At 46.1% G+C, this 25,034-nt stretch overlaps 1 protein-coding gene across 3 annotated transcripts in view; it reads left to right on the forward strand.

Annotated features, from left to right (window-relative positions):
- The window catches only part of GAS2L1 (growth arrest specific 2 like 1), a 224,093-nt gene extending 199,761 nt beyond the window's left edge, over positions 1–24,332 (forward strand). For 2 of the 3 annotated variants that reach the window (XM_069214573.1, XM_069214575.1), the window contains exon 7: positions 20,054–24,326. In XM_069214573.1, coding sequence (XP_069070674.1) covers positions 20,054–21,782 — 1,729 coding nt within the window. In that variant the 3' untranslated portion in view covers positions 21,783–24,326. Of the gene's footprint in view, positions 1–20,053 lie in introns of all 3 variants that reach the window. The other variant, XM_069214572.1, reaches the window with a different exon arrangement.
- The last annotated feature ends 702 nt before the right edge of the window (positions 24,333–25,034 follow it).

Genomic DNA, 25,034 nt, shown 5'->3' on the forward strand with positions numbered 1-25,034 from the left:
TGTCAACTTCACGTCAGTGTTTTTTTTTGGTTCGTGGGCTTGCCTAATAAAATCTGCTTGCTTTCATTAGTCAAAGGCACGCATAATCAATCAATCAATCAATCAATCATAGCATTTATAAAGCGCGCTATGTACCCGTCAGGGTTTCGAGGCGCTGAGGGGGGGGGGGGGGGAGCGCTGCTGATTTAGCGGTCGAAGAGCCAGGTCTTGAGGAGCCTTCTGAATGCGAGGAGGTCCTGGGTCTGGCGAAGAGATGTGGGGAGAGAGTTCCAGGTCTTGGCGGCGAGGAAGGAGAAGGATCTGCCGCCGGATGTCTTGCGCTGGATTCGGGGTACGATGGCGAGGGCGAGGTTGGCGGATCGGAGTTGACGTGTTGGAGTGTAGAAGTTAACTCTGGTGTTGAGGTAGGAGGGTCCGGTGTTGTGAAGTGCCTTGTGAGCGTGGGTCAGGAGTTTAAAGGTGATCCTCTTGTCTACCGGGAGCCAGTGGAGTTCCTTTAGGTGAGGGGAGATGTGACTTCGGCGGGGTATGTCGAGGATCAGTCGGGCGGAGGCATTTTGGATACGTTGGAGTCGTTTGATGTCTTTGGTTGGGATGCCTGTGTAGAGTGCGTTGCCGTAGTCAAGTCTGCTGCTGACGAGGGCTTGGGTCACCGTCTTTCTGGTTTCTGTTGGAATCCACTTGAAGATTCTGCAGAGCATTCGAAGGGTGTTGAAACAGGAGGAGGAGACGGCGCTGACCTGTTTGGACATGGTGAGGTCGGAGTCCAGGATGAAGCCGAGGTTTCTTGCGTGGCTGGCAGGGGTGGGCGGGGGTCCGAGGACGGAGGGCCACCATGAGTCGTTCCAGGCCGAGGGAGTGCGCCCGAGGATGAGGACTTCCGTCTTGTCGGAGTTGAGTTTCAGGCGACTGTTGTTCATCCAATCGGCGATGGATTTTAGTCCCTCGTGGAGGTTTGTTTTGGCGGTGAGCGGGTCTTTGGTCAGGGAGAGGACGAGCTGGGTGTCGTCGGCGTAGGAGATGATGCTGAGATGATGTTGGCGGGCCAGTTGAGCGAGGGGGGCCATGTAGACGTTGAACAACGTAGGGCTGAGGGAGGATCCTTAGCATACATCAAAAAGCTAGCCCTCCCGAGCGCAGCGACCAAGTACAGAAAACATGCGAGGCTCGCTGTTTTCCATCGGGCTCGTGGACTTCTTTTTCTCTAATTTACGAGCGCGATCTCGCTTGGCAGAAGTCAAGCGCTTTACATAGTTAATTTCACTTTTTCGGGTTATGTACATAAATGCACTTTTGCCCGATAGGTGAAAAGTCGGGTTAGGAGTTTACAACGCGATCAGCTCTAACATGAGCAAACGCGAGACCCGTTGCATTGTAAATGCTTATTTAGTTTACTTCAGTGCTTTAGGACTCCAGATGTGTGAGCTTCTTCCAGCAGTGCTTTATCAATGCTGCAGGTCACTCGGTGTGAGCTTCCTCCCAGCGGTGCCCTGTCAATGCTCGCAGACTTCAGCAGCGTGAGCCTCCTTCCCAGCAGTGGTGTCCGTGCCACTGAACTCCAAGCAGTGAGGATCTCATCTCGGCAGTGCTCTCAGTGCCACCGGTGTCCAGCCTTGAAGCTTCCCTCGCCAGTTCTGTGTTGACCTCTACGAGCTCCAGCAATGTGACCTTAATGGACTCCAACAGTAGTGGGGTCTCTAGAGAGGGGCCAGATCAGTCTTGTGCCCCAGCTTCGTTTCTTCTGGCCCCCTTTTTGTGCCCCACCACCAGAGCTGCTGATTGTACGACACAGAAACAACAACCATACACTGCACTTTGTCAAATACATGAATCTGTCCTAATGCCCTTCATTGGAAAGCTGTGTTCTTGCTTAAAATGTTTTAGTCTGACTTTGTGTGTGTGTGTGTGTGCATTTATCTATTTCCAAATATAAATATATAGATCTATATATCCACATGTACATAATAAGATGTATCTAAACATTATAAGCAATTATAAATATGTGGGTGTGTTTATAAATATATTTATAGGTGGCTCCACTAGTATTATTTGTGGACCGATGGCCTCCCCTCTCTAACATTTACTTCTAGAGACGCCGCTGTCCAGAAGTGAAGCTTCCTCCCAGGAGGGCGCTCTAAGGGTTGTGATGCAGCGTCTACATTTCTGCTTGTTCCCTTCCAGTCAACGTTCCGGCTGCCATGAGCGCAGAGGGGAAGGATTTGCTGGCTGACTCATAGCTTGTGGACGGCAGGAGAGACTGTATCATCTGATCCGGCTGCCATGGCAACCACATCCTAAATATTATAACTCAACTTCTTGTGCAGAAAACTTTACAGGATGCTGGCAGAGATCTGCAACCTCACTTCCCTCACCCAGTCTTTCTCTTTTCCCTCCCCCTCCCACAAGATGCGATAGCAACCCTACAAAGGTCCATAAATCAACCAGCTCATGACATCACACTGAGCTGTCGCCAGTGTTAGTCTCATGAGATCTACACTCACCTACATTAACTGGAGTTCGCCCCTGTTGTACAACCTAATGGGGCATGTAGCACACAACACCAAAAGAGCTCCTTTGTACAACAGGCTGCTTGATCTCAGTCAGTGGCGGAACACAAAATGATGGTGCCCGCTGCGGAATATGATGATAAGACCTAAGTCTCAAATATCTCACTAATATTCATAGGCTTTGGGTTGAATGGTGGCCTCTTGAGTAGTAGGGGGGCCCTGAATGGTTGAGGGCTCCCTGTGCTGAAGGGCCCTGTGTTTCACCCCTGGTCACTGTCACTGACAGAAATGCTGGGACGACAGCCTTATTTGTTCTGCAGTCAGTGCCTGCAACACGAGCCCTCCTGGTGCTACAGCCTCAGTCTTACAGTCACTGACAGCGAGACAAGCTCTCCTGGTACCATCTTCTTGGTCCCACATACATTTGCACTACCTGAGTACTGAGTGATGCAGCCTCATAGGTTTCACACTCAGTAACCCTAAGCTGTGCTTTTTAGGGTACTAACATCTATTGGGCCTCTTACTTACCAATGCCAAGCTTAGTGGTCCGGAGACTAAACTTCATGGGACGCACCCCTAACCAGCACCAAGCACAGGTGACCCTGGACCTACAATCTAATTAATCCAATACTGAAAATTTAGAAGCAAGCACCCCCCGTGCTGCAACACCTCGGGATCCACACTCACTGACAGGAAGCTGAATTCCCACAGTATTGCACCCCAGGAGTCACATACCTATACCAAGCCGGACGCTACCCTGTAAATACAGCCGAACAAGACCCAAAATCAAGGATCCAGTCTGTGTGGTCTTATTACTGCAACTTTATGGAACATGGACTAATACCACACGGAGTGTGTCTCTAATCTTGAGCATAATAGGTTTATATAGGAGGCTGCACACCCTTCAACCACCAAGATGCAGCTTGAAACACACCACAGTGTACACTGCAGTGTAAACTATACATACGTAGCCCTCGGTGATCCAGCCACTTAAGACGAACCCTTTGCTTTTTAACTCCAGTGTGTTCTCTGTGGTCTGAGGTCTACTTGCTGACACCCGATTGCATGCTGCCTACTCCCACGACTTCATGGGTGCCACTTACACTGGCACTAAGGTGACTGCCACTCCTTTCTAGGGCATCATGGGTCCCACATCACTCTGACATGGCACTGAGCTCTCCTCAGTTGTCCCATTTCAGGCGTCCCAAACATCTTTACTCTGAGCTGATGTTCTGTCTCAAGTTTTAGGTCATTCAAGGTGGCTAGGCAGGTGTACACTATGGTAGCTCAGCAGGTGTACCTTACAAGTTGCAAATTCAATCCTGACATGTCAGGTAAGGCTCGCACAATTTTAGTATTCATGATAGGAGCACCACTGGGATGCACTGCAGGGAGGCTGGCATCCACTTTGACATCTCGTTCAAAGAGGAAGCACAATATGGCTGAAGTCTGATGGAAATGAGCCTTTCGCCTCCATCACCCAGCCTTGTTCCAGGGCTCTTTGACTCTCCTTCTATGGTCGAGGAAGTGTAAATGACACTACGGATTTCCCCAAACACTTGTAATCCATCCTAAACTGCGGTAAACCCTACTGATATTTTTAGATTGTGGGCGGCTTCCTGTTGGTAACTTTTAATTCTGAAATCACCCAGTGACATCACTGCAGCTCCAACGCTAAGATGTGCTCCTGCAAGCACAGACACGAGTCTGGAGACATCAACACTCTTTTTATTATTGCTCCAGACACCATATAAACAGTGTATAGTCCGGCCTGAAAATGTACATAGTGCTTTGCTTAAGTGGTACGTTCATCTGTTTGTTTATTCATGGTGCAACTTTCATTTAACGTTAAGGCGCAATGGCAATTATTTTTGAGGAAGGCATGGGTGTTTATGCAAGTTGCAGAAAGCAGTTGGGTGGTCAGAAAGGAAAGAGTGGGTGCAGAGCCACTCGGTAATGAGAATGGCTGATGCTCAGTAGAGTTGTACGTCGGCTTCACTTCCAAGTCTGTAGTACCATCCAAGTCAAATGAGAGTGGCGTGCATGTAAAAAGAAGGCAAGGGAAGGCTAGTTTATGTGATGACGATCTGGGTGGGCAACGTAAGTGCGGATAAATGAAGTCTCGCCATTTACCTCAAGATTACCAATGTTTCCCATCAAAAAGGCTGCAACTTGTATGCAGTGGAGCAAGTATCCACTCCTTATTGGAGTGACTGACTAGCATTGGAGCTGAGGACAATGAGGGTGTAGATGGATGATCCCCAGTATTCAGCAGTTTTAGCATAACTCTACAGCCTAAACCCAAATGGTACGGGATTGTTGACAGAGAAGATGTATAAGGTTCACAATCTCTTTTAATAGTCAAGTGGGGCCGGTCCCTCCTGTACACCCATGGGGCCAAAGACCTTCTAGGAGAAGGCGTGTGGCCATAGTGATGGTTCATGCAACACAGGAGCTAAATACTGGCACCATGCACAGCACTGTAGTTCGACATGATGTTGCAAACAATGGAGACCACCTTAAAGTGAAGTGGTACACCCAGGTTAGCGAGAGGGACGCTGCCTAACCATAAAGAGTCCCGGAAAGACCCATTCACAGAGAAAGACTGTGGCTACATTAGGTGAGCAGAGCAACATCAAGGTTGGTGGTCTTTCATAGCTGACGGAAAAGTGCAAACCAGCATCACAGATGATCGCACTCTTAAAGAAGGGAAAATCAATGTTTGGATCTCCAAGACATTCCCACATTCGCAAGAATTCTCACATTCGGTAGACTTAAAAATGTGCAAAATGGAGGATTCAAACAAAGGAGTTGGGTGCAAGGAGAAGAATCTGCTACCCAAAATGGTTGTGAGCCTTGAGTTACCGGTTTTAGGAACAATTCCTGCCCAGTCACCAGGGTCCTTCTATTCCAGTTCTGGGCTTATTCTTCTCGAATTCCCCGAATGCATAGGGTTGCTGCACCCAGGAAGGTGGTCTGTGTGAAGCGCCTCCGGAATCGGGAGTGAACGGAGTATTGCGTTTTTTTCCTGGAGAGTGCACGTTGTAGTAGGTGCTGTGTTTGTGCTTCCCGAGTTACTGGACAGCTAGGGAGAAGGTCTAATTGTCTCCTTCCTCCAGTCCATCTCCCTCCAACTGCTGTTCAGGGTTTGGAATAAAGTATTTGGTAATCTGAAGGAGTGGAGTTGGTTTAAAATTAAATGTATAGATGGTGGGTTTTGACCCTGGAGAGGCGTTCGATGCTGCTCAAGGAAGTGGTTTTTGTGGGACACATTAGCATGTCTGAAGTACACCTTCCTGTTCTACTTTAATAATAATGAAAGTTCTGCAAACAGAAGAAAAGGAAAGGGAGGTGTCCTGTAACTGGGGCACCAGAAAGAGTGGCAAAGTCTAGCATTTGTGAACAAAGAGAGCAAAAGTCAGTGGAAGAACTAGAGCAGTAAATAACCAACAGAGAAAGTGGAAGGGCATGGAAGAGAGCAATTCAAGTAATTTGTGAGTGAGCGGATTGGTGGGCAGGTGATTCCAGTGATAAGTGTGCACTTTATTGTGGGAACCAAATGGAAATTTGGTGGGTGGTTTGTACCGGTCTGTATGTAGACTGTTTTTTGTCATATGGATGATTAGTTAAGTGAGTGGTTTAATGGAAAACTGAGCTGTGACCTACTTCTTGCACTATTCCAAGCACTAGCACAGGAGGTCCATTGACCAATTTCTACACTGTACCAAAAATGCAGAGACACTCTGATTTTGCAAAAAATATTTTTGCTCACACCAAAATCACAGGTATTGAAACCAGTTCATGTGATATAAGCATTGCACAGTTATAAACCAGGGCATTAGACCGTGTATAAAAGATACGTTTATTTACAAGGGTATTAAAGAGGATGACATAAGGGAATACAGTCAGCTGTAACAGAATGAAGTTTTGTGCTACGTTCTTGAAGAAGTAAGGAATCTAGATCGCTCTTCCACTTTTGGAAAAAGTCCAATATCTGTTTAAGTACATATGGAAAGGGTCAGCACACTTCCTGTATGTTCTGGGGAGTTGCTGAAACCTTGTTGGGTCAGATGATAATGGATTGTAGTAAAATAAACTCAGAGCTGGACTTAGGTTGCAAGCTGATCATGGTAGATTTTTTTTAAGCCATAGTCAGTAGAAATCTGGAAAAATCACGGTAAATATTATGTTAAAGCCAGTAAGAATACTGGAAAAGTCAGCAAAAGACATTTTTCGGGAAAATAAACAGAACAGCAAATACAAAAGGCAACACTTCAAAAGTATAGACTATTACTAAATAATTATTAAAGCAATTGCGCTGTTAAAAATATGACAGATGATTGTAAACAAAACCTTATTCAAGTACCAGCTCCGTATCGTCCCAGAACCACAGAATATGAAGTAATGGCAGGTGTTTTCTTTGAGACGGGTGGCATCCCTGAACAGGATACATACTGTCTGGCCTTCTGACATGCATAGAGGTGGATTCTCAGAGCCAAACATTGAGTGGGAGCTAATTACAAGGGACAGGTACATACTTTTTAGATGAGTGAAGCCCTGGCAATGCGGGACTGGATTAAGGGCTAAAACCTGAAACAGACTAGGAAAATGTGGGAACACTAATTCCACACTGACCTGATCAAGTGAGAGATTCTGATCTTCACGAGGTCTACTTTGGCGGGAAAATGGGCTTTCACTGATCATTAAGAACAGTTTTGTAAAACTACTGGCTTATTTACAGGCAGTTCAGAAAAGAAATTCCTGAAATATTCCAGTGCCACCCCATTTGGCTCAGAACCCTGGAGCACCACTTCTCCATAGTAGTTAATAATGTATATGTTTATAAAGAAATTGTGTGCTGGTCCCTCTGGACTGCTTTCGTTGCTGTAGGTGTTGGCGGATGTTCTGTGGCACGCAGGCCACACTTTTCCAGACTTGGGCGTTTGTTTCTTACACTTTTGCATCTGTGGCAATGCAAGCATTCCATCCACCTTAAAGTAAACAACGTCAATCGGCGACCCGGCCCCTTGTTTAGGAAGCAATATACTGCCATAATTAGTTTTCAGAAGACCCTCACGCCCTTGGGTCCCAGTGCCGCTGCACCGGATGCACTAGTGATAGTAAATGCTTGCACTGCGTTCTAGAAGTTCTTGTCTTAGCTCACTTCTACTGAACCTATCAGAACACAGCAGTGGATTACATTGGTTTGTAAATTGAAAGCGTGGGTATAGTACTTCTGGTCCGATTTAGGGTTTGGCGAAAGCAAGGTATGCACCATAGGGCAGATGGGCCATTCGCTAACCATACTCCAGATCCACCCCTGTGTGTTCCTGGTGACATCAAGTCATCTGGTAACTCTATGGATCCTTGCGCGCATCCCGCCTTCGCCACAGCGCCCCAAGTCTCCTGCCTGCCGGCACCTTTTTACTTTATCAGGTACGACTAGTTATGTCACGTGGCTAAGCATTGGCAGTGCTCAAGGGTTTTCAACACTCATTTAGCATCACAGTCCCCGTTTTATCGCAACCACAACCTGGAAGTGGGACACATCTTGTGGAAGTGCAAGCTACACCATGAAGTGGGAGGCATTTTGTGGTAATCAAGCTACTATGTATTACCTGATTAGCCCATGTCACTGAGACACAGCCTTTCCAGGGATTCAGATCTTTGCTTTAAACCATGTTACTAAATTTAGAACCATTGAAATGAGCCAAGATTACCCCCCGGGAATGCGCCGTTTAAATTAATGACAACCCGAGAGTAGGAAGATGTTGACAGGGAGTCTTCTAGTAACCCTGAATGTACACCTGTCGATGTTTGAGGTTATTTCTGTCAGCTTCTGAAAATTAGTGTAATTATTCACACTTCCTCGCGGACATCAGCTGGCCCTCCCGCCCTCTTCCTCTGGCAGCTCTAATCTCAGCCGTATAATTTGTCCTCGGTCGGTCTGCGCTCCCACTGCTGGGAAGAAGGGAGATACGAACCACACGCTAAACACATCTGGTTTTGACGAAATCTGCTGCCACGTGGAGCGGTGTCTCTGCATCCTCAAGAAAACTGATGTTTTCTTTTCAGCTATCCTTTTTGAAAACAGGCTCTCGATTTTCATTTCTCTGGGGGCCAGATGTATCAAAAAAGCGCTTTGCAATTTCCTAATAGCAAAACTTTGCTATTCGCTATTAGGAAATCACAAACTGGCCTGAATTACAGTGTGTTTAACACTGTTAGCTATTCGCAGATGGCCACAAATGGACCTCCCTCATCAATATACATGAGGCAGGTCGCAATTTGCGACCCATTTTGAATGGCTGCAATCACAGGGATTGTTGCCTGCTGGGGTCCTTAAAGGAAAACCGGATGCATTACAAAAAGAAAACTGAAAAGTTTTCTTTTCATTTTTTAACAGTAAGCAGTGGTACCTGGGACCACTGCCTGCTCTTAAAAAATGTTTGCAACTGCATTGCTATTAGGAAGGGACACCCTTGGCACACCCCTTCCTAAAACCTAGCCTCAATCCCTATGGATGGTACATGGCAAAAAGCCTTTTACCGGTCGCCAACAGCCCGATGGACCATTTGTGACCGGTAAAGAGTTTCATACATCAGGCCCTGGGTTCCTTGATGGCCCCGGGAAGTGAATTCAAAGACAGGCTACACCGTGCAAGACTAGGCCCTCTGAGGACCAAATCAGGCCTAGCAAAAATGTGCAAAGCACCACCACAGTGCAGTAGGCGTTGAATAGAACTCGGTGATGGCAGCCAAACCCTGCTCTGAAAGCAGTCCCCCCCCCTATTCTGCAGGGCATGAGGGTTATGTCAGAGGGGTCGAATGATCAAACCGCCCGAGTACCACGACTCTGAGCAGGAATCACAGGTGCTGCAGCAGACCATTGTACTTAGGCTGAAATGACTGGTCCTTATTTCTCATACTGGATGGGCAGTTTCAGTAGGTTGTTCATGTAGTCTAGACCCACTGGCCCGACCAACGGCATTCACAGAATGAAAAACTCCCTTTGTTTCGTCTCTCTGTGTACACTGTGCTTTGAAAGCGAACTACAACTCTTAGCAGCAGCATACAAAGATGCTGTTGATTAAAAAGTAAAGTCCAATGGTTAAGTATGCTTCTGATCACGGCTGGCAATTCTGCACACTTGAGATGGGGCAGCTTAAGCTGTCTGTATTCTGTGGCTTAAAATTGACTGAACCTTAAGGACCTTCCCCACAGCGCCTTGAGACTCAATGGGCGAGTAGCGCGCTTTAAAAATGTTGATTGAAATGGCTGCCAAGAAAGTCTTTGTCTTCAGTACTGGGATTTATAAACAGCAACACACTCAGTAATGGAAATGGAAAAATTACTCTGGGAACCCAAAATTGGGAGTAGGAAGTGACAGCAAAAGAAGTAATGAGAAAGGCAGTGCCATTGGAGACAGAGTTTATTACAACCTAAGCAATAATATTTTTGCAAACTCTGTCCCCTGTCAAATTGGAAAAAAGAAGAATGGACAAAAGGCACGCCCCCTTTTTTCGCGCCGGTCTTGCCCCCGCTCCTGCATCCCAGCTGTCCTTTCCTTCTTCCCCTCACTTAATGGCAGCATCTGCGCGGTAATTCAAGCAGTACTACTGACCTGGTCAGTGAACTGCTCTGCCTCTCGTAGCTCCACCTGTAAGTAGAGCCCTCGTTCCTCTGAACTCCTGACCTCTGCTGTCAGGGGTTCGAGGCCCTCCTTCACCCGCAGGCATCTGCCTGCGCCTCATCCCTGGTGTCTAGTGGGAGAGCTCTGCTTTCCTACTAGGCTGCCCTCTGCCTCTCTCCTCCTTTTCTCTGCTTCACTCTGTGTGCGCTCTCTCTTCTGTGTCTGCCCCCTTTGTGCTCCTTTTGCTGTTCGCTCTCCACAGTGGTCCTTTTGCCTTTTGCTTTACACTCTTTCTTTGCTTTTCCCTCCCCTCACTCTGCTCTCTCTCTCTCTCACTCTCCCCCTGCCGCTGCTGCCCCTGCGGCCCTGCCCCCTATTTTGTGCAGTTTTCACCCCTGCTTCCACCTCCCAGCTGTCCTCTCCTCCCCCCCACTTAATGGCGGCTGGTATGCGGCTGAAGACGCGCCTAAGGCAAGCCCGTCTGTGCCCGTCCACTTCTGGACCGTGCCCACTACCGGATCCCCTGGTGCTCGCCCCCCCCCCACCACCGCAACACCCGACCCAGCTATGACGCCACCACCCTCCACGCACTCAACACAGGCTGCTCATCCACCTACCATCAAGCCACCCCGCACCTCACCCGCGGACCCTTCTCCTGCTGGAACTACTGCTTCACCAACCTCCATGCCAACAACCTACCCACCAAGGCAGGACGCAACCATCTCAGATGCATCCTACGCAACACCTGCTCCGTCCACAAACACACCGGCCAACTTTGGAATCTACTCAACTCAGCCTCCCAGATGTTGCCTTCCTGAACCAGACCTGGACGAATCCCTCCTCAGCACCCAACATCGCCATAGCCATCCCGGGCGGCTACAAGATCACCCGCAGGGACCGCACCAACAGACCAGGAGGAGGTATCGCCATTGTCCACAAGAATACCCTCGGAATCATGACCAGCACCGAAGACACCCTCAGCACCGCTGAGCACCAGATCTTCACTGACCCAAACACCACCCTCAGAGGGACCCTCGTTTACAGACCTCTCCGGCCCCCGTCAGTAGTTCAGCAACTCCGTCACCGACATCATCAGCACGCATGCTGTTGCATCCACTGACTACATACTCCTCGGGGACTTGAACTTCCACCTCAATAATACCAACGACAATAACTCTACCACCCTGCTCGCCAACCTCGGCCTCAAGCAGCTTGTCACGACACCCACCCCCTCCACAGGACACACGCTCGACCCCATTTTTTCTGCCAACAAACACGTCTCCTCCAGCCACACCACCGAACTCCACTGGAACGACCACCGCTGCATCACCCGCAACGGATTTCCCACCGCAGATGGAACAAGGTCACGAAGACTAACTGATCACTACCCTCTCCCGGAACCCACCTGTCGACACCACCGACACTGACACAGCAGCCTCTGACCTCAGGCAATGGATCGACAACTGTGCCAACACTCTTGCGCTGATCAAGAAACCTTCTAACAGAAGCACCAACAGAAAGGCCTTCTGGTTCACCGCCGACCTCCCAGAATCAAAGCAAACATTCCGAAGACTCGAGAAGAAGTGGCGCCAAGATCAGACACGGACAACCACACAGCCTTCAAGAATGCCATCCGCAGACAGCACCAACTCATCCGAACTGCTAAGAGAACCACCTTCAAAAAACGCATAGACAACAACTCATACAGCTACAAGGAGCTCTCCAACATCATGAAGGTGCTCTCCACCCCCGGCTCCAACATCAACGACATCCCGCCATCACGAGACCTCTGCGACTCCCTAGCCACCTTCTTCTACCGCAAGATCACAGACATCCATGACAGCTTCAATACTCAGGCCCCCATTAATCACCGACACCACAGACTCACCACCCACCAGCCTACTGCTATCCTGGACCCATGTCAATGACACCATCAAAATCATGAACACCATCCACTCCGGGTCACCGTCCGACCCCTGCCCTCACCACATCTTCAACAAAGCAAGCTCCATCATCGCACCCCAACTCCGGAAGATCATCAATAGCTCCTTCGAGATCGCCACCTTCCCGGAGAACTAGAAACACGCTGAGATCAACGCCATCCTCAAGAAACCCAAGGCGGGCCAAAAGGAGCTCAAGAACTTCCTGGCCATCTCCCTGCTCCCCTTCCCACCAAAAGTCATAGAGAAAATTGTCAACAAACAACTGACCCGTTTCCTCGAGAACAACACTCTGGACCCATCCCAATCTGGATTCCGCAGCAACCACAGCACCGAAACCGCCCTCATCACCGCCACCGACGACATCAGGGCCATACTTGACAATGGCGAAACCGCGGCCCTCATCCTCCTGAACCTCTCAGCCGCGTTCAACACCGTCTGCCACCACACCCTATGCACACGCCTCAATGAAGCAGGGATCCGCAACAGAGCCCTGGACTGGATCACCTCTTTCCTCACTTGCAGAACTGAAAGAGTCTGCATCCCTCTATTCTGCTCTGAAGCCACCAAAATCAACTGCGGCGTACCCCAGGGATCATCCCTTAGCCCTACCCTCTTTAACGTCTACATGGCTCTGCTCCCAAACATTACCCAATCTTACAACTTCAACATCGTTTCATACGCCGATGACACCCAGCTGGACCCAGCCATCGCCAAAACCAACCTCCACGAAGGAATGAAGGCCTTCGCCGAATGGATGAATAACAGCTGCCTGAAGCTCAATCCCGACAAAACTGAGGTCCTCATCCTCGGCTCCAACCCCTCTGCATGGTACGTCTCCTGGTGGCCTGCCACACTGGGAACCACACCAACTCCCACCGACCACGCACGCAACCTGGGATTCATCCTGGAATCATCATTATCACTGACCCAGCCTTCGGAAGATCTACAAATGGATCCCCACTGAAACCAGAAGGACAGTCACCCAAGCCCTCGTAAGCAGCAAACTGGACTACTGCAATGCCCTCTACGCAGGAACCACGGCCAAGCTCCAGAAAAGACTTCAACGCATACAGAACGCCTCTGCACACCTCATGCTGGACATCCACTGCCACATCACAGCCCACTTGAGAGACCTACACTGGCTCCCTGTCAACAAGAGAATCACGTTCAACTCCTCATCCACGCTTATAAGGCACTGCACAACACCGGACTCGACAGCGTAACTCCGCCGACCTCGCCCTCGCCACCGTCCCATGCATCCACAGAACGACCGACGGTGGCAGATCGTTCTCCCACCTCGCCGCCAAGACGTGGAACACTCTTCCCACCCATCTGCAACAGACACAGGACCTACTTACCTTCAAGAGAAACCTCAAGTCATGGCTGTTCGAGCAGGAGCAGCCTCCTCCCTCTCCCACTCCCCCCATCACCTCAGCGCCTTGAGACCCTCACGGGTGAGTAGTGCACTTTACAAATACTTTGATTGATAAATTGATTAAATAGTAAAGGGATTCCGGCATACTAAATTGATGACAGACTTTGAAACTTGCTGAGTGGGTTAAGGAACCTGCTGCAAAATCTATTTTTATCCAGCAAGGTTCAATGTATAACTGTAGTAAGGTAACTTTAGAGGTTAATGTATTTGATTAAGAGATCTGTGTGCATGTGCTGTCTGGTCACATGTGTGAATCATTATAATGTAGTTGAGTTTTTTTTTTCCTGCTGCTGAATATGACTGTAGGTTGCAGATCTCTATTTTATATACAATAGCCCAGTGGGTTAATCTTTTCTTGTTGCAGATATCTTTGTGTTCTGTGTTCTGAGTTAAAAGCTCAATTTAAATTACAAGGCAAGCATTTGTAACCTTGCACTTTAACTCAGATATTTCAGTTGTATTCTAAAAGCTGGTTCAAACTAGTTCCATTGGGCATTGATACACATTTATTAGTGAACACCAAAAAAATTAGTTTTACACATGTAGGTCCTCATTACAATTCGCACCCATAATTACAGGTACCATGTGATAATTCCTCACCAGCACCTTGCAATTACGAGTTGAACCCCATGGAATGGGAATAACCGCTGACTCAGTTTTACTTGGCATAAATCCACACAGAATTAATTATTCTGTGATAGTTAACTCACATCTGCCACCTTCTTTGTGTAAGTGATAAATGTGAGCTCCCTCTTCCTACTGGAAACAAGCATTTGCAATGCAATGGGTCTTGCGTTTGCTCGAGTTAGAGCTATTAGCGTTTTAAAGTCCTAAACAGACTTTTCTTGCTACACTTACTTAAAACAAAGGAGCCGATATAAAGTGCCACGCCATGAGCGTGAAGGTGATTAATTAGAACAAAAAGGCCGGTCCAGTTTTGCCTTCACATAGTAATAAAAAAACAAAAAAACTGTGCTGTGCATAACCTTGAATTCGCGAAGGAGCACTAGGATAAACAATAAAATTAAACTGGTAGTCATGAAAAGCGCTCGATTAGTGCCCAGTGAGATCACACCGCCTACGAAATAAAGAGAAAAGCCTTGTATGTTTTCAGTAGTTGGCCGGTGTTCTCGAGAAGGGCTAAACACCGGAAAGGCATGACGTATGCATGCCTTTCACTAATGAAATCAAGAACATTTTTAGAGGCAAGCCCTCGAACCAACGAAAGCGATGAGCATGACATGTGCGGCGTGGTTAACAGCCCACAGAGAGATTACAACAGGGACAGAGAGCTTGCGTGCTCTATCCTAAAAGATGGCAGGGGATTAATTACTGATGCAGCCAAAGCCTCAAGAGATTTTATCTTCTTTTTTTTCTTCATATCAGATCCGGTATTCCTGCACCAGGGAAAACGGGGTGCGAGAACACTGGTTCAATTGTGATCAGGCAGAGCGGAAATCCACGCAGTAATTCCTCTTCATCTGACTTGTGTACGAGGGCCATGCACAGGACCTGGCTTGTCACCCTACAGAAAGAAAGGGAAAAAGAACCCTTTTAAAAATCCGAGTTTATTTCTTAACAGGTTGTAAAACGACACTCCCAAGTTTCCTCTTGGTTCCCCCTGATGGGCCGCTAGATGTGGCACTTATAATGTAGGTATGTGTTAAAATATCCCTGTTTGCCAGCATGCCAAGTTGCTTTGACTACACAGCCACCACTGGCATTGTGCTTCTGAACTTAAGGCATGCTTGAGTTCTTGAGGAGTGCGGTCAGATGGCGCTCTCTGCTGGCCGGGAAAGGTAAAGCGATCGAATATTATGGGAATGCAAGACAGTTCCTAGTAAGGATGTGTGAAGTAACAAAGCGCGTGGGTATTGGTTTTCTTAAATGAGCCATTATTTTGTGATGGTCGCAAAAGAACCCCCTCAGTGTAGAATGCATGTGCACCATGGTCCCATAGTACAAGCACATTTAGAAATACTTCCATTGGTTGTTCCTGAGATAGTCTAATCGTTTGATGTCAAGGGAGTCCAGCGAAAGATTTGTAGAACGAAAAAAATCCATCACCCAGGCGTAGAAGGGCACGAGGAGAGGGCTGCACAAATCAGAGCCCAGTCAGGTAGGATGGGTGCCCCTGCCTGATATTCTCCAGTCTAGCACCCCCATCTGTTCGGATTGGTATTGTAAAGCAAGACTCAATAATTAATTTTTCATGAGTCTCCAAAATTGTAAGTGGCAACATCAGATCTCAAGGAAAGGTTGAGAGCATTCCACAGACTGGGTCTTTGGTTATAAGCCAGAAGACATGGATCTGGCTCCATGTTTCATTCTCTTAAAAGCTCATTGATGGGTCAGGCGGGGGGATGATCAGCTGACAACCCGGCTGTGGCGTAGATGGGGGCTACAATCTTGAGGTGCTTTGGGCATTTACCCAGTAGGCTCTGTCGACAGGCCAAAGATCCAAGCATCTGATCTTTGCTTAACAAATGGAGAATGTTCATGCAGGTGTGATGTGGTTGCCCTAACAGAGGGATAGGCACATTCTGGCTGTAGCCTGGCAAGTCTCTTCGGGAGTTCAGCGTATGTAATGGGTCATTAGTCTAGGTGAGAGGTGAATGCTGCTGAATGAAAGAAGGCTCAGAATGAAACCCTACCCCCTAGATTTTAGGATTAGTAAGTAGGATATTTGGGGTACACAAGGAGATGGTTTGAGAAACTATGTATGGTTTTTAATACCAGGCTGAAAAATGTCTTTGGATCTCAATTGAGTGCAACAAACCAACATGCTGGGGAACAAAAAGAGTGGTTGAGTGTGGTGCCAACAGGTATGTTCAGCAGAATTCTGCGTTAATATAGAATGTGCTGATGAAATTGTTTAGACGCTGCAGAATGAGAAATTTGGCCAGTTCTTATGGCTAATGAGAAGATGGAAGTGAGCAGAGTACATTGGCCATCTCATTCAGTGTTATTAAATTGTATCCAGACCTGGGTTTTATTGTTTCAACCACATGCATTCTGTGTGTTGCAGTCTTGGTTTGCTTCCAGTGAACTAGTTAGACTAATACACATTATATCAGTAAAGTTTGAGATGGGCGTTCAAGACTGGAGACTGTGCCCGTGATGACATGGAGTGCGGTGGCCACCGTAGACAAAAAAGTTTTCAATTGAAGTGCTGAAGTCAATTAGCCATGTATGTGTGTCAAAGTGGACTTGAGGTTCTTCCACAAGGTAAGAAAAGTACAGAACGAAGAACGTAGAGGATGGTATCTTTGTCAAAGCATGTGGTGAAAGGCAATCCATACTTTCTATTTTTGTTGCACTTAAGCAGATCTTTTTCCAGTCAATGAGAATTGCAGAATCATGCTGGTTTCTCCAGATTCCAAAAGCACTACAGGACAATACGAACTGTAGAAACGTGCTACACAATGCTAGTAACAACGCAGAATACAACATAACGTAAAATAAGCCAGCATAGCACAGAGTTCAGTTTACTATTGATTAAAGAATATGAAAACTTAATGAGGAAGTGTTGGCCTTTGGACACCCCAGTGACTATACCCCAGGAGTTTGCTGGAAGCATATTGATGAACAAATAGGCCTAAGTGTCTGGGGAAATACATAACTCCTCCATGTCTAGGGAACAGATAGCAGACATGTTTAAACTTCTCTGTATATGGTCATTCTTAAATTGTTTAGACCCAGTGGATCAATCTAACTATAGATCCATTTACTTACTGAATTAACTGTAAAAACGTTTGGAAAAGGTTTTCAATTTTCAGCTGCAAAGTTTGTTGTGACAAACAATCTCCTACATACTATGCATGCAGGCTTTAGGCGAGGAAGCAAAACAGGACTCCAGTCATATCTATGATGGAAGACCTTCAGATGATGGTAGACGACGGTGGGGAGAAAATCCTAATTCCCTTGGACCTCTCTGCCACCTTCAACACTATCGACTGTTCCATTCTACTACTGCACCTCAGAGACCTTACCATGAGTGGTAATATCTTAAAGTGATATCTTAATTCATATCTGAGAATTTTGTCACCTCTTTCAAACCCCTATGACGGGGAGGACTGCAGGACTTGGTGCTCTCTGCAATTCTTTTTAACCTTAACCTATGCCCCTTCGCTCAGTTACTTCAAATCTTGCAAATTACAACCTATTAATATACAGATTGTACTCAATCCATATTCAAGCTCCCTGCCAAAATACATCCTGGCACCACTCTCAATTTAATTATTGTATCCACTCAAAACTGGATGGCAAAAACCTTCTTAAACACATCATAAATGGAAATGCTTCCAGTCCTTAAAAATAATGAAATGGGACAATAGCTCATGCACCATCAGTGGGCAGCTGCTCAGAACTAGTAATAACAGTACGTTATCTAGGGACTGCCCGGGACTCCCAATTGTCCATGAACCTCAGATTGCCTCAGTTACAAAATCCTGTTTCTACCACCTCAGATTTCTGAGCAGAATGTTTCCATCATCTGCTTAACATTTTCCCAAAAAATGCAGTTGTCAACACATACATTCAATCGAGTCTCGACTTTGACAATGTCATGTATTTCAGCCTCCCTCAAAAAAGTATTAGGCAACTTCTACACTCCAACATGCTATTATCAGGATTTAATCTTAAACAGTTTGGCCATATTTGTAATCAAAGAAAACAACTGCATTGGCTTCCAGTAGCCAAAAAACCATGAAGAGAAATCTGCATTGCTGCTTCCCAAAATATGCAATGGCAATCCTACTGAATTTCTTTGCCAAACATTCCAGAACCACCTTCAGATCCGCCGACAAAATAAAATTTGCAAATAGCAAAACACAAAGTCAAAAAATGGAGTTCTTGAACTCTTTACCGCTTTTGAAGAGGGCAGAAATTAACCTTCTAAATTTCAGAATGCTATTCAAGGCATTGTTTTTCACTGAATAGGTGTTCAGGGTCAGAAAATTTAGGGATCCTTGACCTCACGTCCAAAGACTCTGGATTAAGAGTGATAGTGCATGTTACAAGAAAATCTAAATAAATAATTGCCATCTTCCACCAGTTCCATCTTTTTAGGCACGGACGCTTTGCAACTTGGAGCCCATACTTACAAAACAAAGGAAAAATAGAACTACAGCCACTGTTGTTCCATGCACAGCGGAAAGCGGATTCCCCTAAGGCCGTGCTTTCCTCCTACATGATGCTTCTCTAGAAGACTCCGAAAAACTGTTAGCTTATCTCCCTACCACGGTCCTAATTATGAGTATAGGTGCTATTTATCACACCTGGTAAATAATGACATCACAGGGTATGTTATTTATCAGGTGTGATAAATAGCACCAATAATGAGTTTCTGGGGAATAACGTGGATTTGGTATTTAACGCACTAAAATCTGCATGGTAGGGTAAGCACTATTTGCCTTTCCCTTGTGCTGCCAGAATCTAACAAAGGTTGAGTTATTTATCTGATATTTATTGGAAGTGTTAAATACAACCAAACTCGTAAATCCGATCCTTGTACAAATCGTGGGTTACTCAGGGGTTGGGAAACAACGACCCATTCGTTATCAGGCCGTCCATGTCTTAACCCGGCAACGCCGGTTATTTTTTGATTTAGTATTCTTGTATTCAGCGGGGTCATTAGAAACATGTGGTGCATTTGTTTTGTTTCCTTATTTATCATTCTATTTCTATATTGTTGTTTTTGCATTCTGCCCTTTCAACCACTTGGGTAAGTTGTTGTATTCAATAAATATTTAAAATTATTTAAATGCAACACGCTGTTAGTTAAAAAGCCGGGACAGGCTGAAGGAGTCAAACGTGACACGTGGTCACTCTCAAGCTATGTGTCACAGTGAATTGTTATTTTTCTCTTCTTTTTTGGTATGAAACCAAATAAAAGCCCTTCACTACCACATTCATAAACAAGCGGGGCCCGTGTCCTAACATCAAATGACTTTCAGCTGTTCCACACGCACCCTAACACCCATTCTGCATGCCATTCCATTCCATTCTGCCTGCCATTCCCTACATTTCTCCCACACTCATTTCCATTTTTTTCTTCCATCACCCAGCATCGCTAACCCTCTCAAGTAAGAACAGGTAACTCATATTACTGCAAACTAAACCCTTGGATAACAATGGAGACGCTGTATAGCAAACATTACGTACAATTTAATCAACTGTGTTGTGGGAGTTGACTTTTTGAGATTGTTTTTACTGTAGAATTAGTTTTGTAACGTTTACACTCAAGCCTGTGTGCTTTTTAGGTTGGAAATGACACCAGACAAAAGAAACTTAGGCCTGGAGTAAATTATGTACTTGGTAACAAAATAACTGTTTGCAGATAGTTGTAATAGGTGAAACATATATTTTTTAAAAATCGGTCCAAAGTCATGTCTCACAGCCTTTTCCTCTAATACTTGTCTTTGTCCAGGTCTATCTCTTTCATCAGTCTTGCTCGCTAGTTTGTGTCCTTGAGCTAATTCTTGTTTTTTCTCACCTATCTTTATCATGTGTTTCCTTCTTTTCCACCCACACAGGCCTCCACGGCCCAGACGCTATTCTGGTGACAGTGACTCTTCAGCCTCCTCCGTGCAGAGTGGTCCCCCTGGCAGGAAGTTCAGTGATGGGGCCCTTCTCACTGGGATTGGGAAGGATGGAAGACATGCCAGGGAGAGAGCCAGTACACCAAGGAAGAAGCCGATAAGCCGGAGTCAGTCTCAAGACCGCAACCCAACTACCAAAGTAACACCATCTAAGCCAACGCCACAGCCTAACTCTGTCATACAGGAGCGTGGCCGATCTCGGGGTCCTCATGGTCCTACCAAGCCTGGTTCTCAGAGCCCAAATAATCAGAGAGCACGGAGCCAGGGTCGAACTGAGGACAGTGATGCCATTTTGATTATTAGCCGAGGGAAAGATGGGCAGCACTCATGGGCACTCTCTGGCCAGCACAATGCCAATGGCTTTAGCAAGCCTCCAGTCAGGACCATCAGCCCTGTACCTAGCCGCATTCCACATTCAGGGCCCAAGACCCCCATTTCTTCTGCAAAATCAAGGTCATCGCCACTGTCCAAAATGACTGACGCCCAATCAAGGACACCTCCTCGTCCTCCGGTTTTAGAAAAGTCTCAAGGCTACCCTAGTCCAAGGCTCGGAAGGTTGTCCCGCCAGTCTTTATGTCATGCTGCTCCCTCAGAGTCCTTGCCTACAAAAGAACCATGTGAGAACTACATTGAAGACCTAGAGAACTTAAGCCAGGCATTTCTAGCCCCCCTGCGACTAGACCCTAGCCAAGAGCAGATGCTGTATAAAAGTCTGGAGGAGGAGTTCTTAGCCAACTCACAGCTCATTGATATGGACTCCGAGGACCCTGCACCTTTAGAGCATTGTCATGTAAGGCATAGATACCAGCAGGCCACCCCAGACCAGGCTGTTGTGGACTCAGCTTATTGCTCGTCTAGCTCATCATCGTCGTCACTCAACTTTTACTGTAAGGGTGGCATACCAGCGGACTTCATCGAACGGCAGCGAGAGGATGCCAGGGGTACACATGTGTTGGCTAATCTTCAGCGCTCATCTCCTCCAGGAGCCATTCAAGAGCTTCCCAATGGCTCCCCTGGGCATGAGCCTTTGACTGGGTCATGGATCACACCAGTCACACCTGAGTCAGTCACACACTGGCGTAAGGCGAGATTGTCTAGTTCCTCAGATGACAGCAACTATCATACGGCGCCAAATGATTCACAGGAAGGCCCTGAGCTCCCCAATGGAAATGCGGACCTCTCTTGTAATGTTTCAGGGGTCTTGGGCTCAGAAGGGGACCTAGAGTCCACTGCTAAAGAAAATGAGGTGGTAGAAGAAGTGTCAGAGGAGGATGATGGCTCTCTGGTGGTGACTTCGGATGAGTCAGTTCCCAGCTATCCACAAGATGTCCAAGACGGTTCTGTCGTCCAAGAGGTGGTCATGAGACCGAAGAAGTCACAGAAGAGGGCAGACCGAGTACCTTCCATCTACAAACTCAAACTGCGACCCAAGATACGGCCCAGGATGGACAATCAGCCAGACAAGAAACCATCTAAAATCCCTACTCCTCAGAGCTACAAGACTGCAGCTCGGTCTCCTCAGGGCGGTACCCCGCCCAAGGCAGGCCCCAACAAACACAAGTCCTGGCGGGCTTTGAACTCTATATTTGCTTCCTTCTCTGAACCCATTGTAACCCAGGGACAGCTGGAGTCAGAGGGTCCAGAAGAGAACTCTTGGGGTTGAGGAGGTCTGCTGATGTAGGGTAGTTTATTGAGATAGGCCAACAAGGCCTGCCTACTGCTGTTTCCAGATACCCGTTCCCACGCCCTTGCTGGCTCGCTGCTGTACTTGATGCATGTCCTCTACTCCTCTGTGTAACTCTTTGTTGTAAACTAGTCTCTCAAGGGTGGGAGTCCCATGTGACGGTGGGCTCCTCGGATCTAATTTAATGTCCCCAGATGTTTGCTTTGTTGCACCCGGCATGTGACAGAAAAGCCTGCGCCAGATAACAGCACTTTTCGAACTCCTGTGTGCCATTTTCAGACTTAGAAAGCCTTCAGTGCTTTTCAAAAGTGAGCAAGTGTCCCTTGCTTTGGATAAAATTATTGAAAGGAAGTTGCCCACACAGATCTTGGAAACGGGTATAGTCCGAACATAAACGTGGCAATAAAGAGCTGCCCAATCTCTTCTTACCTTCTGTCATCACATGACTCTTTCCTAGCTCATACCTCATTTCTTGTTCTTTTTCATTCCTGTCTTCTCACCAACGTTTTGCCAGTCACCCAATATTCTATCTCTCCGATTATTTTTTATTTTTGCATCTTGAATCTACTGCAGATTCACATATTGTGATATACTGTAATGTCACCATGTAGAATGGGGATCAGAAATGGCATCTCGTTTTTTAAAGTGTAGATACAAACAGAAGGCCTCCATCTGAATGCCATGGTTAAATGACTCAATTTAGTCAGAATTACTGATACCCGGGGTTCAAGCATTTGTAGGTTAAGTGTTAAAACATCAATATGAGTTTTCAGCTCGGAATGAGGCACAAAACGCAGAATCACTGATTTTCACACATTTTGCCTCTTTTTCAGCTGTTTTCGAAGTTCATATTTCAAAGGGTTTTTACTGTGGAAATGTAAAATGGGAGAATTTCCCGTTGTGTGAGTTTTCTGCACACAACTGCAAACCTCGATTGAGGGGGAAACTCCAGTTTTGGCCAAATTAGGATTACAGTGAGACACAGATTGAGTCTGAGAGTGCGTATGATAATCCCTGTTTTCCGTGAAACCTCAATAACACCATGTATTTGAATTTTGCATGTTGCTACTGAAAACCACGAAAATGCAAAACAAGAAGAATTGGTCAGCGTACAAAATGGAGCCGGGACACTGGTCACCTAATTATTGTTCTGTGAAAGTGGCATAAGCTGAGATCTCAAACTTTTATGTGCCCAAGTATTAACTGTAAATATGACCTTGAAGCCAAATATCTTCCCTCAATAAACATCCTCAGTGGCACAGCCTCATCCATTTTAAAAAATACTCGAAAACAAAAAGTGAAGGGACCTTATTATCCTTATCAACCACTTGGAATAGACAGAAATTGATACACTTGGCATCCGAGCGACAAGTCAGAAAAGGAACACCAAAAAGAAGCCTCAAAATTTCAGGAAAGTAAAAAACATGCTAACCTTCGAGGAGTCACATGTGTCTTTGCCTTTGATGTTTTTATATAAAAACACAATAGAGGCAGGTGGAGGGGAGACCATCGTTCAAGCCTATGACAGGATAAAATATGCAAGATACTATTATACCCAAACCCATGTTATTTAATTTTAGTGTTAACCACATATTAATCCTTTCGTAAAAATACAGCACGCTCCAGATGAAGAGGATTTCTATAGGTTGGAAGACTTTCATAGAGGAAGGTTGGGTCAAATATTTCGATGCAAGTCCAGGATGATGGAATCCATGATAGATTTTTGAGATAACCATTGTTAATGAGTTTCATTTGAATTCATTGACAGTAACTTTATCTATGAAGTTAGTGCTGAAAATCTGGTATTGATTCCCTCCTCCTCAACCTACGTTTAGCATCCCAGGTATAGGCTTTTATTTTGCCAAAGATCCTCTTCCGGGGTTTGTCTCGGTATCATACAGCGTGATGGAGAATATTGAGGCCTGACTGGAAGACAGCACAACGAGTTTCTTGGTGGAGACACCCAAGCTTTTAGTGCTAGCAAATGCTTAGTAAAATGTTAGAATTGTTAAGAGAGATTTTGGAGCACTTTGTTATACTCATATCAGTAATACCCAGGACATAAAGGAAGGAAAATACTTCATACATAGGAGGGCAGTCAGAACCCGACCCAGTCATAATGATGACTTTAAGGAAAACGTTCCTCAGTCCAGAAGCCGCTACAGGCCTTGGCAGGGAAAACATAGGAGGCTGGAATCAGCAAGGAAAGTAGAGACGGGTCACCTTGAGCTGGAGGATAGACCCACCACCACTTTGTTGTACAGACGTGATCACCAACAATGCTAAGGTATGGGAGAACTCTAGAGCATTTACCAAAATTATATTCAGGATGAGGTAGTTTCCAAAGCATGCATTAAGGCTTTCTTGGATGTGGCAGATGCATGAAGTCCTGACTTGGTCTTCAGAAGGTTTCTTTGGCAGACGGTGTTTAGATTCAGGTATGACTTTCAAGCCTGTGTGGAGAACCTGCCTTAGGATAGTAGAATCTTTTTTCTGGAAAGGAATCAGGTGACCCCCTCTGAGAGAACTAAAAAAGAGACAAGAATAATAATTCAGGTCCAATGGACCCCCACGCCCTTGGACCCCAAAGGCACTGCACCTGCTGCACTATTAATAGCTAGGCCCTTGACCACTGGCTTGCTGTTGGCAATATGACATGTGACTACTGGGGTGGAGTGATCACAAGACAAAATGAGAGACTCTGCACTTAAACATATTAACGATCCAAAGTAGCAGGAATACTGTATTACCCTCAGTAACGGATCTTGTTGTGGGCAGATTAGGTTTTTTCCATATACATAGTAAAACAAATCCACTGAGATAAATGGATTCAATAGACAAAAATCTATGGTTGGACAAGGACACTATCCGCAACTGTGGTTTAGCGATGTGTACGAGAGTAACTATGAAAACAGTTTATTCTTCAGTGGAATAATTAGTACATCCTTTGAGTGCAACCATAATAAACAGCCTATTGCTGCCGGGTGTATAAAAGACCATTCAAGTTAGCCAAACTAAATTTGTTTACAGGCTCTGGTTGTGCTCCATAAACGTTCGAAGACAGATTAAAGTTACAGCTCATCCTTCAGTTTTATTTCATTACCTTCTGTACACGTTCATAATTCTGTGGCTGACATGTTTCATGCACATTTGTGCCTTCTGAAAGCTGCCAAAACATATAAACCAGGTGTCTCCAACTAGTTAATCTGGACCTGCCAGTAGTTCCCAGAC

This window comes from Pleurodeles waltl, chromosome 11 (assembly GCF_031143425.1).
Source record: "Pleurodeles waltl isolate 20211129_DDA chromosome 11, aPleWal1.hap1.20221129, whole genome shotgun sequence".
Taxonomy (NCBI): domain Eukaryota; kingdom Metazoa; phylum Chordata; class Amphibia; order Caudata; family Salamandridae; genus Pleurodeles; species Pleurodeles waltl.